The following is a 15,674-nucleotide window of genomic DNA, read 5'->3' as shown; positions in this document are numbered from 1 at the left end:
AATTCTCTAGCAAGGATAAGCTTTCTTTTTGGTGTGAGCTGTGTCCTGGTTTCAGCTAGGAGTGAGTTAGTTTTCTTCTTAGCAACTGGTACAGTGCTGTGTTTTGGATTTAGTATGAGAATAATGTTGATAACACACTGTTGTTTGGATTGTTGCTAAGTAGTGCTTAGGCTAAGTCAAGGATTTTCCAGCGTCTCATTCTTTTCTAGTGAGGGGCTGAACAAAGAGCTGGCAGGGAACACAGCCAGGACAGCTGACCTGAATGTGATATTCCATGCCATAGAACTTTTTTCTTGCTGTATAAATTGGTGGAATTGTCCAGAAGCGAGTGATTGTTTCTCAGGAATCAGCTAGGAGTGAGCAGTTGTATTCGACATAATTTATCTTGGGTTTTCTTTCTCTTTTTTCGTCATTATTATTGCCATTATTATTAATATTATTAGTATTGTTATATTTTAATTTGTTTCTGTTATTGAACTATTCTTAACTCTATGCAGAAGTGTTACCTTTTTTCCTGATTCTCCTGCCCATCCCACTACAGGGTTGGGGAGAAAATGTCTGTGTGGTATTGGTTGCCACCTGGGGCTAAACCATGACAGCTGAGAGATGGATGTTTGCTGTTTCCCTTATGGTAGAAAACACAAGTGAAAGGATTTGGGATCAAACTTGATCAAACCGTATTTCTGTCCTAATGTGGACAACATGTCAACATACCCCTTCCACTTTTTTCTTTTTGTTTTTGGTTTCCTGTGGTGCAGATGATAACTTCTGAGTTCATTAGTACAAAAGCAATTAATGCATGATAAGTTTTCCCTCTTAAGAGGGAAAGAGGGTAGCCTTATGTTCTCTGAGGTAACTAATATGAGCGCCCACGGCTTTTGTCAGTAGCATATGTTAAGAATAAGTTCATACAGTGACTTGTCTTTTCCATGAAAACATGAAAATGCATTCTCCCTATTTTTTCTGCCTGCAGTTAATTGCTATTATTGCTATTATTGGACACACTTCCATCTGAAAAAGTGGGGCTTCACTGCTTTTTATGCATTTTTTCCCACTAATGACATCTAAATTCATGCTCTTATCTTCCTGTATCACTCAAAGATAGGAAATTTGAGATCTAGTGCACAGAAATAAAAGTTCCCAGGTGCATTTGCCACATGCAGAAAGAATTTTTGTTTTCTTCTTTTAATTGCAGTTTGTGTATTGTACTTTGTATGGCTGCATGTTGTCATGCATTCAGATTGTTTTCCAGTTAGTTCTACTTTTAGAGCTCCTGGAAAAAAAAAAGAGGAAATACATTAGACTTTGTCTCCTGAAAATGATTGATCAGTATTACACCCTCTGAAACAAATGGCAAAGTTCATGTTCATTCTCATGGTGCAGCCTTGTAGAATGGTCAAAGCTGATAGAATAATGGTCAAAGTAATAAGAATATTAGTAATAAAATGCCAAATTCAGCTAAAAGAAAATCTTCTTTGTTTTATGAGGTGTGCAGTGACCACTGGCATTTAGGTCCTAAATGTCAGCTCCCAAGTTATTTCTTTAGTGCTTTTCAGTGGTCTCAAATGTTAGACCAAAAATATGAGAAGATTTTGCTGATTTTTAGCTTGAAAATATAGATAAAGTTGTATTTCTAATTAAATAAAAGAAATAATGATTCCATTTCATTATTTTATGGACCTCTGCATTGACTAAATTCACGTATCATACTCAGGGATTAAAATTTTAGTATTGTCAGGTAGGTCTAGTGAAATCAATGCAAGTTCATACTGTGCCACAGTAAGAAAGATTTTAAAAATACTTTTATCCAAAATGAAAATTCCCCAAAGGACATTTAGAGAGGGCACTTTCCTGAAATGAGGACAGCATTCTAGTGTTTAAGATTCTAGATATTTGCTTTTGACAGAAGTCAGAGTGAATTCCTAAGAAGGGTTAAAAGTAATGTTTCTCTGCAAATACACTCATGGAACAGAGTTTGGAATCTGGCCTTTGGGGCTGTTTTGTTTTTTTCTTTTTTTTAAGCAAAACCCAATTTTTCTCAAAGAGGTTATAATTTGCTAATGGCTTTGAGATTGTGCAGTTCTTTCATATGCTGTGTTGCTATGTAAAATGACCTGATAATATGCAGTGAAATGCAGTGTGTATTATTCCAGAACAAATTCCCAGTTAACCTCTAGGGAGCTTTGTTTGCCTTAGGGCAAGGTAATTTAGTTCGTGCAGCCTCATTAAACAGTAACTTGTAAGATAATTTTTCACTGAAGATTTTCTTAAGAGGAAAATCTCACAAATGAATGAAAAGCTTCAACTGTGCATTAAAGGTGAGGACTTGTAAAAATATTTGTTTACAAAGCAGATGTTTAAGCAACTGGCCAGTGAAAGCTAATTCTAGACAACCAGCTACTGAGAATATTGGCCTTCTGAGGTACTGGTATCTGATAAATTTTTTTGTGGATTAATTCAGTCCTCTGTTTCCTCTTTGGTTTTGTGGGACTGTAAAAGTATTGCAGTTTAAAGAACACATGTAAACCAGCAACTGAATATAAAAGAAAAAGAAATAGAACAGTGTTGTGGGTAGACTTATTTTCATTTTATGTCATGCTTTTGATCCTGTCAGAAAACCCCATTGGAAACCTTCCATAGCATATGGACCACAAACTCATACAAAAAGTGTACAGTATCTTGAGAGCTCCTATATGTTGATGAAAATGCTTACTATGGAAAGAAGTTTGTGTTTACAGCACTGTTTTATATCTAATCTTCTAGGTTCTGGTAGTGGTGAAAAATCTTTTATTGTTCACAAAAATCCTGAATGTTGTTAGATGATCCTGATGTGGTATGATGATTTTCTGCACTGATATTTCTTTATTACTTGTCTCTCTCTCTTTTTAATTTTATTTTTTAAACATTATCTTTTATTTTTTAAGGGAATAAGAGTGAAAGCTTAAAGTTAGATTTTTTTTTTTTGAAGGATTGCAACGTTTGTTATTTGTGTGAAAAGCAGGTAAGATAAATCTGAAAGCTAACAAGTTAAGGATTCAAGTGAGGAAATGCCAGAACTGTTTGTCCAGATTAGTTATCTAAATCTTTGCTGTGAAATGGCAATGAGCCTCCTCTGCTCACCAACAAGCATGCAGCAAAAATAAAAGTTTGTTCAGATCCCTCTTCCAGTGTCTCTACTCCAGAAATTTCTTCCCAAAGTCTGGCAAATTAAATGTGCATGTATTATATTTTGAGTTATATACTTCCCAAATATTAAAAGTAAAAAGCAACAAGAAAACCACACTTTGCAGGCAGACTGACTTTTCTTCCCTGAAAGGTTACTTATTTGTTTAGTAGAAGGGATTTGTCTCTATTTCTCTGCCAAACTTCAGTGTTATAACTCTACTTGTACCTGAACTAAGATCTTATGTTATGTTTATCTTTATTGTCCTACTCAATACCCAATGCAGAACTTTTTCTATGCTAGTCTGAAACTGAAGCTGGGAGTCCCTTAGCCCCAAACACAAATTATAGTCAACAGTTTTGTTTTCCATCTCCAGGACAAATAAGTATACTAAGTTATTTGCCTTTGTTTGTAGGTGTTTTTGCATAGAGACCATGCATCTAAAGTAATGCACAGACATGCATTGTAAGATGAAAGCTGCTGTTCAGCCACAATCCTTTAAAATGCTCGAAAGAGTCTGGCACTGATATGGAAATTGGATCAATCCAATTGAATTTGAAGCAAATGTTACTCATCCATCAGCAATATTATTCTGGGCTGAGCTCCAATTTTACTGTGATCTCTTCTAAAAATTCCGTAGGATTATTTAATGATCCTGCTCAGATAGTGATTCTGATTTAAACAGTGCTCAGGAGCTCTAAACTGGTGTCACCATGTAGTGTCCCAGTCAATTCTTGAGTCCTGGTTTAGAGGAAATAGTGCCATCTAATGAAACTTCCTTTCCTTACCTAGGAATCTCTACGTTCTCCCAAGAGCTTCTAATCAGACATTGGCCAGAGGGTACCTGTTGAAGGAAGAACAATTGAAATAAACCCAGTTACTCCCACTAGTTTTGATGGCTATGAAATCCCTACCAATGCACACTTCTTTTCCAAGCTGGTTGTTCCTTTGAAAGGTCCAATAAATGAGTTTCTTGTAGAATAATTCTTTGCATCAGGTTTATTAGATTCATAATTTTGTTGGAGAAAATAAAATTTCAAGCAGGGAACTCCCATGTCTTTGAAAAGAAATACATATAAAAATAATAATAAAAATATATGCCATGAATCTTTATTTCTGAAGGTATGGTCCAATAGTGAAGTAGCCCTTGGGAAATGATTACCTGAAGAGGAAAAAGACACAAACCAGAATGAAAATACTTGAATCTGCTATTTCCCTGCTGATCTTATTTCATAACTGTAGAGTATTGTCCTGAAAGCTTACTGTAAAAAGGCAATATATTGGAAAATAACTTGCCAGAGTAAAATTTCTCTATACCACATACGTCTGCCAGGTGTGCTTTTTTGTTACAGATATATAGGTATGAAACTTAACTTTTCTTTTTTTTTTTTTTTTTACAAACATAAATAGCATGCAACCAGTCTTTTTAAAAACTAGTGGGACTATTTGTATGATTGAAGAGGAAATACTGTAACAGTTAGCTGAGTTGAAACCTTAGAGCTCATCTGGGCCTTTTGTCCAAGAAAAATATTTTTTATGTTCATACTCTCACCTAAATTTGGCTTGACTTCACTATCTTCAAATTTCTTACTACTGAAAATAATTGTTGTTTCTTTAATATGATTTCAACAGTTTGATCAAGGCCTAGAGGAAGATGAAAATATTTTATTGTTAAATAGTATTAAAAAGATATAAACCTCAGGAGAGCTGTGTTTTTATAACTTATTTGTCCTATGTGGAAATGTATTTCTGGAATATCAGGTGTCTTTAAAGTGTCAGGACCAGAAATTTAATTTCACTAAAAGTATATTAGTATCCAAAAGATTTATTATTAGTGTGGACTTTTTTTTTTTTTTTTTGCCTCACTGGTTTAGAGGCCTTTACTTTTAGATTCCTTTCTTGAAGATCCATGTAATAGCCTCCAGATATGACAACCATGGTGGAAATTCTAATTTGAGGATTATCACCAAATGAAGACTGGAAAAGGTCTTCATTTTCACAATGATCCCTTAAAAAGTACCATCAACCCAGTGTTTTAACAATGACAGAGCAGAATGACAACCATATAGCCAAGTAGATCTCTTTGGCTTGGTCTCAGCTGAACCTGCAAATTTACAGCTTTGTCATCTTTTCTTCATGATACACACTGGTTTGATATAAGCTGCTACTCCAAGCCAGTAAGGTTTGTGATGATTATTTTGGGTAGTGTGTAGCTCGAGGGTACAGCCAGGTGTTGTAAATTATTAGACCCTTTACCCATGGGAAATATAATGTTTTCATTCTGAGATGTACTGTACAAAATTATGCACTTTTGTTGCTCCATTATTAATTCACCTTCCATCTGTTCAAAATGTGCTTGTACACAACACTTGCATTCTTTAGAAGCCTAACAGAGCACTTTACCATAACTTAATGTATGAGTAAAAAGGAAATTTGACATAGGATTTCCATATCAGTGTGCAATATGCATGCTGAATTCCCTAGCAGGTTTAATTTTAACCCTTCTCTTTATTCTGAGGTAAATATTTCACTGACTGATTTGCTCAACATCGATTTTTGTTGTATGCATTTTATTTCACTTGGCTAGCAATGGCCTCCTGAGTTTTGTGCTTTGTGCATGTTATCAGCAGACTGTCAGAGGGCAGTTTGTTTTTTCAGCTTTAATGTAGCTCCCTTTTTACCATTTTTTATATTTCTTGTTTTGACAGAGTAAAATTTTAGACTTGAGCCCTCTACTCTAGTGTTCCTGGGGTCTACCTGACAGAGACAGTGCTGATGGGTAGTAATGCAGCTGACTTTTTATTGAATTAGACTTTTTGACCTCTTCTTTCTGTTGTTTAGGTTTCTAACATTCTTATAATTTATACAGTGAGGAATGAGTCAGCAATTTTTTGGGCTTGAAAGAAGAGCAATGAATACAAAAACTTCCCCATTTTGTGGGCAAGCATTTTCAGTGCACTAAATTATGCACTGAGTGAAATATTTATTCCTTCAACAGAAAATGGAGGAATTCCATAGAAATGAGAGGGTAGTAATGCAGAGTTAAGCTTCACAGAAGGAAAGAAAAGATCTATGTGGAAGACTGGAGAGTGTGAGAAAAAGCAGAACAGCAATGTTAAATAAAATTTGGAATATTTAAAAAGAAAAGAATTCTAGATGTTTTATTCTATGGTCCTTATCACTCCTGCCTTTTAATTGCTCAGATAACTTTGTTCTCTTCCTTGAAATTCAGTTAATACCATACCACTTCACTTCCTAGCTGTAGAGAGCTTTTATAGCTGTATAGCTACACTCACTCACTGGTACACAAGTTTTGGAACGAAGTATTGAGTAGGTGGTTTGGGACTATTTATTTTTTCTTATAAAACATGAAAATATTGTTTTGTAGCTTTTTCTAGCAATCTCTTGCTATTACAATATCCACACTCTGTTGTCTTGGCAATTTCTGGAGTACAAATGTCAGATTGAATAGTTAAGATCAATACTAAAAATTGCATTGGCTCTTGTGTCAAAGCATCTGAAAGGTTTTTTTTACTACCATGTCTGCTGGTAGTTAAAGTATGGGAAAGTGTCATCTGAGCACTTCTAGAGTGCAGCTGGTGGGGATATCCTTAGTAGGGCTGCTTAGTGATATCAGGTGTTCGGATATCTCTCCCTCTGTAACAGAAAATTTGGAAATATTAACTGTAGCTTGTTGACATATCACAGTGTGGGCTAAGGAGCCATATCTACTTTAACCTATTTTCTTGTCTTTGTCATATCAAGTAAATTTATGCAAGATTTGTGGAGATACTGTGCACAGTTGGTAGACTCTTCCTTGACTGTGTTAACACCTTTAGTCCACACTAGGGATGTGCTGGGCTGAATGTTTTTCTGTCTGTCCTGTCTATTTTTTCTTAACTTACATATCACAGCTTGAATGTATGAAGTATGGAATATTCCACAATGCAGTAGACACTGAGAGAAACTGGGAGATGTATTTCAAATGTATTTAGTATTCTCAAACCTCTTCTATTGATACTTTTACTACCAGGAATTCTTCCAGGTGTTGTCTTGTGACATGTACTCTGATCTCTCTAATGAAAACTGAAGCCAAAAATGAATAACATTTCTGCAGCTATCAATAACTTCTATAATTATTCCTTTATTTCTCCTTTCATATTTTGAGAAGTTATTGTTCCCCTCATCTCTGTGAAGCTTCCTTCATCTGATATGCTACAAATCCTTTTCCTACTCATTTGTATACCTGCAGTAACTTCATTTGCTCTTTTGATGTTTATCAGAGTTCTGTTTTCCTTCTAATTTTTTTCATTTGAAGATATATACAATTTTCTCTTTTAAAAGATATTTCTGTAATTTTTGAAATAAGGGATAAAGAGATCCTTACTGTCTTTTCATTAGAATGCACTTCATCTGAATTTGTGCAGTCTTTATATACTCTGTCAACACTTTATCTAGTGAGCTGCTTTTTAACCAACCTCACTCTTAATTCACCTCCTGAAATATTTGTAGAAGGTGCTTTTCTGTACTTTCCCTTTATAAAGATGTCACCTAGGAATACATTGCTGTCATTTTTACTGAAGGGGCTTTTTGCAGTTCTCTTGTGTTCCATGTGTAGTGTGCTGCTCCTTGAAACTCTCCTCTGGTGGCCCCTTAGGCTTCCTCCTCTGATAAATGATTGCATGTATTTTCTGAAAGTGTGGAAAGTGCCTGCAGTATGTCCGTGTGCTCTGTGTCTCTGCCATTGCTGTGCTCTCTGCTTCCAAGTCTTTCCAAAATCCCCTGAGATTTCTGTAAGTGGCACAACTGTATCAATATCTTTCTATCTAGGCATGCAGTTTTGCTGTCTAAAGACTTACTTTGATAGCATTAAGTCAATTATGACTTTTCATCTGTATTGTATTTTCAATCTACTATTGTATTTTCATAAGAGTGCTCTGCACTGCAGTTTCATACCTTGTTATGGGTGTCCAAAAATTATTTATTTCAAAAAGACTTTGGGGCATGCTTCTTGTACCTAACTTTGTAACTTGTTTCTTGTATGTGACTTAGAACCAGACATTCTGGTTTTAATCCTGACAAATCTGGGGGCCTTTTATGATGGACCCATGGCATTGGTGGATAGGAGCAAAGCAACTGACATAATCAACCTGGACTTACACAAAGCTTTCAGTGCTGTCTCTCATGACTTTTGATTCTATATAGGGGGTCATGTATTTGATGGATGGACTGTCTGGTGGATAAAACTTGGCTGGATGGCCACATGCAAAGCGTAGTGGCCAGTGGATCAATGACCGAGTGGAGACCAGTGATGAGTGGTGTCCCTCAGGAGTCAGTGTTGGGGCTGATGCCACTCAGAATCTTTGCTTTGGTGACATGGACAGTGGGATTGAGGGCACCCTCAGCAAGTTCACTGACAACACCAAGCTGTGTGGTGTGGTCATGCTGGAGGGAAGGGATGATATGCAGAGAGACATGCTTTGAGAGGTGGGTTTGTGGGAAACTCATGGAATTTAACAAAGTGAAATGCAAGGTCCTACACCTGGGTCGAGGTGATCCCAGACATATCCACAGAGCCAGTAATATGTTCACAGCTCAGAAAGCAGCTGCGTCCTGGGCTGCATCAAAAGCAGGTCAAGGGAAGCGATTCCATTCCTCTTCTCATTTGAGACTCCACATCCAGCTCTGGTGCTCTCAAAATAAAACAACATGGAATTGTTTGAGCAAGTCCTGAGAAGGCCATGAGATTGATAAGAAGACCAGAGCATGAAGACAGGCTGAGAAAGTTTGGGTGGTTCAGCCTGGAGAAGAGAAAGTTTCTTAGAGGTCTCATAGCAACCTTCCATTATCTGGACAGGGGAGACAAGGAAGCCAGAGAGAGTCTCTCTGTCAGGGCCTGTAGTGAAAAAACAAGGGAGAATGGCTTCAAATTGAGAGAAAGTTGATTTAGATTAGATATTAGGAAGAAATTCTTTACTGTGAGGGTGATGAGACCCAGAAACCAGTTACTCAGAGAAGCTGTGGAAGCCCCATCCCTGGAAGTGTTCAATGATCATTTGTTCATTTGTTCACGGCTGAGGGGAGAACTCAAGCAACCTGGTCTAGTGAAAGGTGCTCCTGCCGGTGGCAGTGGGGTTGGAACTAGATGATCTTCAGTGTCCCATCCAACCCAAATAATTCTATGATTTTATGATTCTGTTTCATGTGACATTATTTCTTATATCTTAGCATTATAGAGAAGAATCCCATGATTAAGTGGTAATATGTGTAAAGATCTTCCTGTTTGAACTTTATAAACTTGCATGTATTTCTCTTTCTAGGACATGACATATTTACTTTCTTTAGGGGTACTTTATCCTGAACTTTGTGTCCTTCTTAAGCTCTCAGTTTTCTTCAGTCCTTTAGATTAAGGTTTCTATCAGAGGATGGAGATGACATAAATGAATCTTATGTACCACAAGATATAGAAGTCAAAGAGTGAGGTCAGATTCATGATGCAAGGGACTCGGCAGAGTCTTATTTTGGTGTAAGGAAGGCTTGATTCTGTTAATCAACCAGTTCTTTAATTGACTAAGCTGAAATAAATCTTTCCTAACTAAAAGCATGAGCTTTTGACAGTGCTTAATTATGTCAAATTGAATTTGCACCTGAAGTTATATGGGAAAAAGCTTGCCTTGGAGGTGATGCAGAAGTAACACTGAAATTGAATCTGAAATCAGTTGGCATGTGATAACTTTGACCTTTACCTCCTAAGAAGATATTGGTATAAAAATTAAAACTAATCATTATACTTGAACAAGAAAGGGCAGGGGAAAAAAGGCAATTATTATCTTTTTTTTTCCCCAAAGAAAATGTTTTCATATATCTCCAGACACTTAATTTTGTTTATGCATAGAACTTGTCCTGTCAGAATATATTTCCTATCCTATCAAATTAAAGGGCATAATTTTTGTTTTTTTCTGTAACAGTTTGCTCAGTCTCTACTTTTCTGTTATTTGTTGGGTGTCAGTGTTTTAGTGTCAGTGGATGAAATCCTGATCACTTGAAATCTATATGTGTGTCTAGAAAATCTTAGTGTAACTCCAGGAAATGCATATTTTCTTAATATAGATATATATGTATGAAATTAGCCAATACCTTAGATGAACAACTGGACTTTGTTAAGTGCTTCTGCAAACACAGATTAAGCTTTAGAACTTACCTGCCATATTTTTTCAGCTGATTCACATAAGCATTTTTTGGCACTATTTCAGGATAAAACAGGAGTGGAATTTGATACTAGAGTGTCGTAAGAAAGGTATTCCTCAATCAAAATACCTCAAGAATGGCTTTGTAGACATCAATGAGAAGAACCTGGACACTCATGGAAAGACTCCTCAGCTCAAGAAGAGTCATGCCTTGTCAGATGGAGTAAATAAGGAAAAAAGCAAGTTTATTTTTCAGCTTTCTGGAGAGCAGTGGACGGTAAATATAATAGAAAATATGTTTCTCTTGGTGAAGAGCTTTAGTGTCTTAGACTACATCCTTTAATCCCTCCTTTTTTTATGGCAAATGCATATGAAATTGATGCTTTTTCACAGTATGAGAAGCAATCAAACTATTTGCTAGTGCCAGTTTCAGGTCCGTGTACTTTAAATTCTCTGCTGATACATGTAATTTATCCCTCTCAAAAACTTTGGTATGGGCAGTAACACTGCAATAAGGTCTCCTTCTCTAGAACTCCCCAATGGGTGAAGAGAGATGAAAATAATATTTGTTGGCTTATTGCTGTCTTCTACTAATCAGAGATCTGTATTATTGCTCTAATGGTGTGATAACACTTTTTCAAGATCCGCTCAACTTAAAATTAATATTAGTGTCAATCCACAAGGGTCTCAAAAAAAATGCACATTTGACTTGCAGATATGTTTGATGTGAAGTTGCAGTTTGCAGGTAAGATGTGAATTAGTGGTAGCTGGAAATTGAGCAAGTGGTGGGTTAGACCTTTTCTGAAGCTTTCTGGAGTTGTAAGAGCTTTAATTGAAATGTATTTGGAGATATGCTACTTTATTAATGATAATGTGAAGTTAAAATTTTGAATTTCATGTAGTATTTTCATTCAAAAAATATAAATCAAAACATTGCTAAAAAAGCTAGAATTATTTTTTTATTGACCTGAAGTGTAGCTTTATCCTAGATTTGATCTTGAATCTGACGGTGTTTTCTTTTTTCAGCATTTTCTTTTTCTTGCTTTAATTTCCTTCTGAATAAACATACAATATTTGAAATTTCTGGACTGTAGAAAACCCTTGTTCCCATTCAGCTCTACTAAGGATACTCTTTCTTCAATTCATACCAATTATTGATCTGATAGGACTGGTTTCTGGGGAGCTATCACATATCTTCATTCAAGAACTTGGGATTTTGGAAGTGATGTTTAAGACATGTAGTTAAATACTGCATTCTTTTGGGTATTGTAAACCTTAGTTTAGAAGAACTTAAAAAAAAAAAAAAAAAAGAAAAGAGAGACTACAGCTCCTTAGACACTGATGTAGTAACAACTGCAAATATCTTTAATGCATCAGAGTGCAGGGAGTTGCATAATTAAACTTTTCTGTTGCTTACTCTCTCTTGACAAACCATTAAAATTTTGCTTTGTCATCATAAGCTAGGCTTTGCATTAGGAGGCAAAATCAAACACACATGTTTTGTTCTGTTTTCCAGAATATTTAATTCTAATTTGATCTGAAAAATCCCATTTAAGAGAAATTGGTGTACTATTACCTACATTATGCCATCTTGACCAGTACATTCCTAACCACCATGGGTTTTGATATCTTATCAGATGCTCAGTGTGTCCATATCAAACAGCCATCCAATCTCATTGTCCAGCTCTAACCTAGCTAAAGTGGGTTTCCTGTTTCAACAATAAACTGTGATATAGTTCAGGTATCTGCAGACAAAGATGCAATCACAGCTGACTTATTTAGAGATCGATACTTCTTCAAAATTGAAATGTCACTTTCTATTTCAATTTATTTCAAATTTTTCAATTATTTCAAAATTGTCAAAACTCACTTGACAAAGTTCTGAAAGAAGTGTATATCCACTTACTGTAGAAATTTTGTAGCTTTTATCTGTTGTACAAATCATACAACTTATTTTGTTTTCTAAAATCTGAACTGATGATTCTGAACCAAAGACAGAATCAGACAGCATAGTCTTTTCCCCTATTACTTTCTCACAAAAAGAAAGTATTCATGTTTAAGCAAAATGAATTTTCAGACTATAAAACCAGTGCTGCACGGTCTGGCAATCTACACATGAATAAAATCTGTGGATATGTGACAATTTTCTCAGAGAAGGCTGTATGTTATGTAGCTGGGAGCTGCAGTGTCAATTGTGGTTTAGTATTTTTTTATGTGCTTTGTGCACAAATACATCTATGAGTTGAAAGTTTCGGTGATTAAGCACTCAGGGACTTTGAGAAGTCAGAGTTGGGATTACCTGTGCAGATTTATGGGCACATAACCAGCTGGATTTGCTGTTGACTGGCCACTTACCACTGGCAACAGCAAACAGCACAGTCCTGTAAAGTATCCATTTGGGGATGAGCTGCTGAATTTTCTATCTTCCCTTTAGCTGATAAGTATTTCTATTATGTTTCCCCTTTTCTCTCATCAATGAAGCAGTAATATATCCTCTAGACAGTTGATAGCTAAATCTGAGCAGGTTGTTGGTGTGACTTAGAGGTTTAATTTTGAGAACAAGGCTTGCTTCTGAGCTATACCATTTCTTTTTATGGATGCTGGGAAGCTAAGTCTCACAGAGGAGTAATCCCCAGCAAGGGGATGTGGCTTTAACACGTCCTTTCCATAGGTATCAATGTCAGAGTGCCTAGGCTGTCTAGATGGTGAAAATGTAGCCTTCTTGGAAGGAACCTGCTGCTCTGTGCTCCATATTCATGTAGCAACTGGCTTGTTGATTCTGCATTGCTGAGTAGGAGGTAAAAAATTTGTTTTGTAAAACACTCCATGGTGGAATCATAGAATTGTTTAGGCTGGAGTAGACCCTTAAGTTCATTGAGACAAAACATTAACCTAGCAGTTGAGCAATGTAGTCAATGCCTTTGGTCATGCTTCAGCAGAAGCACCATGAGGCTATCTGGCACCTAGGGAACATGGTCTCTCCTTATCTCTTATCTCCTTATCTACCCTTCATAGCCACAGTACTTGTAGATAGGTAACAGTGTTCACCCAGCCACAAGAGTTTGGCATAGTTTGGGTAAATATTTTGAAAATAATCTGGATCATGCTTTTTTGAAAATAACATCAGACATTCTTCTGAGAACCTTAGTAAAGGTGAAAATCAGAGCAGATCACTTATTTTGAATTCCTAATAGGAACTCTTTCCTTTGAGACCTCATGCCACTTTTTTCCCACCTCTCAAATATCATTGATATAATGTATTTTTATTAGATAGTGACCTACTGTTCTTTGTACTTATAAAGTAATTTTAACACATCTGAGAAAATATAAAGCTCTTTGAAGGCAACAAAACAGTGAGGGAAAAAGTGGTAATAATTTGGAATAATTAGCCTTTAACACTTTTTGGTGTATTTTTACTTTTAGTGTTCGTGACTATGGGCCTTCCTTAAAGGCATGTATTCCTGTGAAGAAGATTAATAGTGAGTGATTTATGGATTTAAAGCCAAGGACTTATAACACAGTGTTAGAGTAGACAAGGGAGCAGTGGAGTTTGTACTTTTAACAAAGCTAGAGTGACAGTGAGATCAGTGAAAAGAGACTGGAAATAAGAAGAATCAAATACAAGTCAGGCTTTCTTAGAAGCAAAAATAACAGTCTTAAACACAATACAGCTAGCACTGGGCATGTCTTGCATGGGATAAGTACAGAAATGAAAACTATTTTGATGCCAGGAAAACAGAAGGAGGAAATGTTAGATTGTAACAGTGAATGAAACACTACAGTGTTCTGTATGAAAGCCTGTACCAGTATGAAAAAGCTGACATGAAAACTACTATGTTAGACAAGTAAGCACAAAGTGTAGCTAAAGAGACTAGAACTTAATTTTGCAGTATATGAATTCTGAAAAAAATGTATTCTCTTTATGCAGATCCACATTTCCGTGTAGATCAACAGCACTGGATGTAGAATTAGTCTTTCTGCTTGAAGAACAAGTACTCAGCAAGTCCCTCTGAATCTGAAACACGTTTTGTAACCTGGGTTCTGGTTTAGCCATGCCTGTCCATGTAATCAGCTTCAGCCTGTGGGCAGTGGTTGATAACTACATTTATGACATAGTCTTACCTTTGTCTGTCAAAGCTCCATCTGGCTAGGGCTGTTTGACAACATCCTAAAGGTTCAGGAATCCTTGTCTCCTCTGTACATACTGGACAAATATTTTAGGCTGGACATTAGGGAAAAATTCTCCATAGAAAGAGTGACTGAGCATTGGAATGGGCTGCCCAGGGAGTTGGTGGAAGCACTGTCCCTTGAGGTGCTTAAGAAAAGAGTGGATGGCACTTGGTGCTTTGGTTTGACAAGGTGGTGTTAGGTCACTGGTTAGACTCTGTGATCTCAAAGGCCTTTTTCATGCAAGTTAATTCTGTGGTTCTGTGACTCAAGTGTCTACCTCCCATGGGTGTGCATTTCTGCCCGCTGAGGACAGTAATGAATTAGGATTTGCAGCTAGGAAAGAAAAGAGCATACAATAAAAAAAAAGGACTAGTATCATAATCATAGAATCACAATTTGATATTGTGGATGAGATCAGACAGGTTTTCTCTTGATTTTCTCTTTTAATATAAAAGGGGCAGAATCCAGTTTTATTGCCTAAGCAGTGAGTCTCCCAAATCTTCCTGTGTCTACAAAGCACTTGGGATTTTGAAAGCATGAGAATGGTGTGTTGTGCCACAAGTAATTTCAGGTTCCCAAGGCATGTTTCAGAAAAAGAAAATAATTTATCTGAGAGTTTTACAGGCAAAAAAATTTAAATATATATATATATATACATATATATATGGATTATGGACCTTTGAATAATGTGTTTGAATTGGATGCCTAGAGAAAAAACAACTAGAATTGATGCAGCACTTGAGAACCTCTGTACACATAAACATGTATCTACTCAATTAAATTAGTTCTTCAGAGAAACAGCACCATTAGAACTAGAAACTGAGGCAAAATAATGCCATGAATATTCATATGAATTTTTAAATTAAATCACTTTAACTCTGTTTTTCCCCTCTGAGTGTTTACTTTCTGCTGTTAATTAATGAATGTTTATTCTCTGGCGAATCAGTGAATTTTAAATGTTTTTCACAAAATATTCAGGATAAACAAATTCTTTAATGTTGTGATATCAATATTGGCAGAGGAAAGCTGATGATGCTCTTCAAATGCAGAGGAGGACTGTCCTTGGTTATGCTGCTTTACCTAAGTAGAGGATTTAGATGCAAACGTACTTTAAAAAACTTTAATGTCAGATGTGCAAGTAAGTGAGTGGTGGT

At 36.2% G+C, this 15,674-nt stretch overlaps 1 protein-coding gene and 1 long non-coding RNA gene across 2 annotated transcripts in view; one reads left to right on the top strand and one right to left on the bottom strand.

The window, feature by feature from the left end:
• Window positions 1-15,674, top strand: part of LRRC2 (leucine rich repeat containing 2) — a 79,264-nt gene that overhangs the window by 13,171 nt on the left and 50,419 nt on the right. Inside the window, exon 3 of the mRNA XM_023944988.2 lies at window positions 10,417-10,627. Within this exon, the coding sequence (XP_023800756.2) occupies window positions 10,417-10,627 (211 nt within the window). The remainder of the gene's footprint in view (window positions 1-10,416; window positions 10,628-15,674) is intronic.
• On the bottom strand, window positions 1,150-14,678 carry LOC111941786 (uncharacterized). The gene is made up of 3 exons (XR_002870258.2): window positions 14,473-14,678; window positions 3,952-4,007; window positions 1,150-1,273 (listed from the first exon to the last, which is right to left on the bottom strand). It is a non-coding gene; the product is annotated as an uncharacterized LOC111941786 (long non-coding RNA).

Source organism: Cyanistes caeruleus, chromosome Z (genome assembly GCF_971803275.1).
Source record: "Cyanistes caeruleus chromosome Z, bCyaCae1.hap1.1, whole genome shotgun sequence".
NCBI classification, from domain to species: Eukaryota; Metazoa; Chordata; class Aves; order Passeriformes; family Paridae; genus Cyanistes; species Cyanistes caeruleus.
Note: the sequence above shows the minus strand (reverse complement) of the source record. Positions and strands in the feature narration are given on the sequence as shown.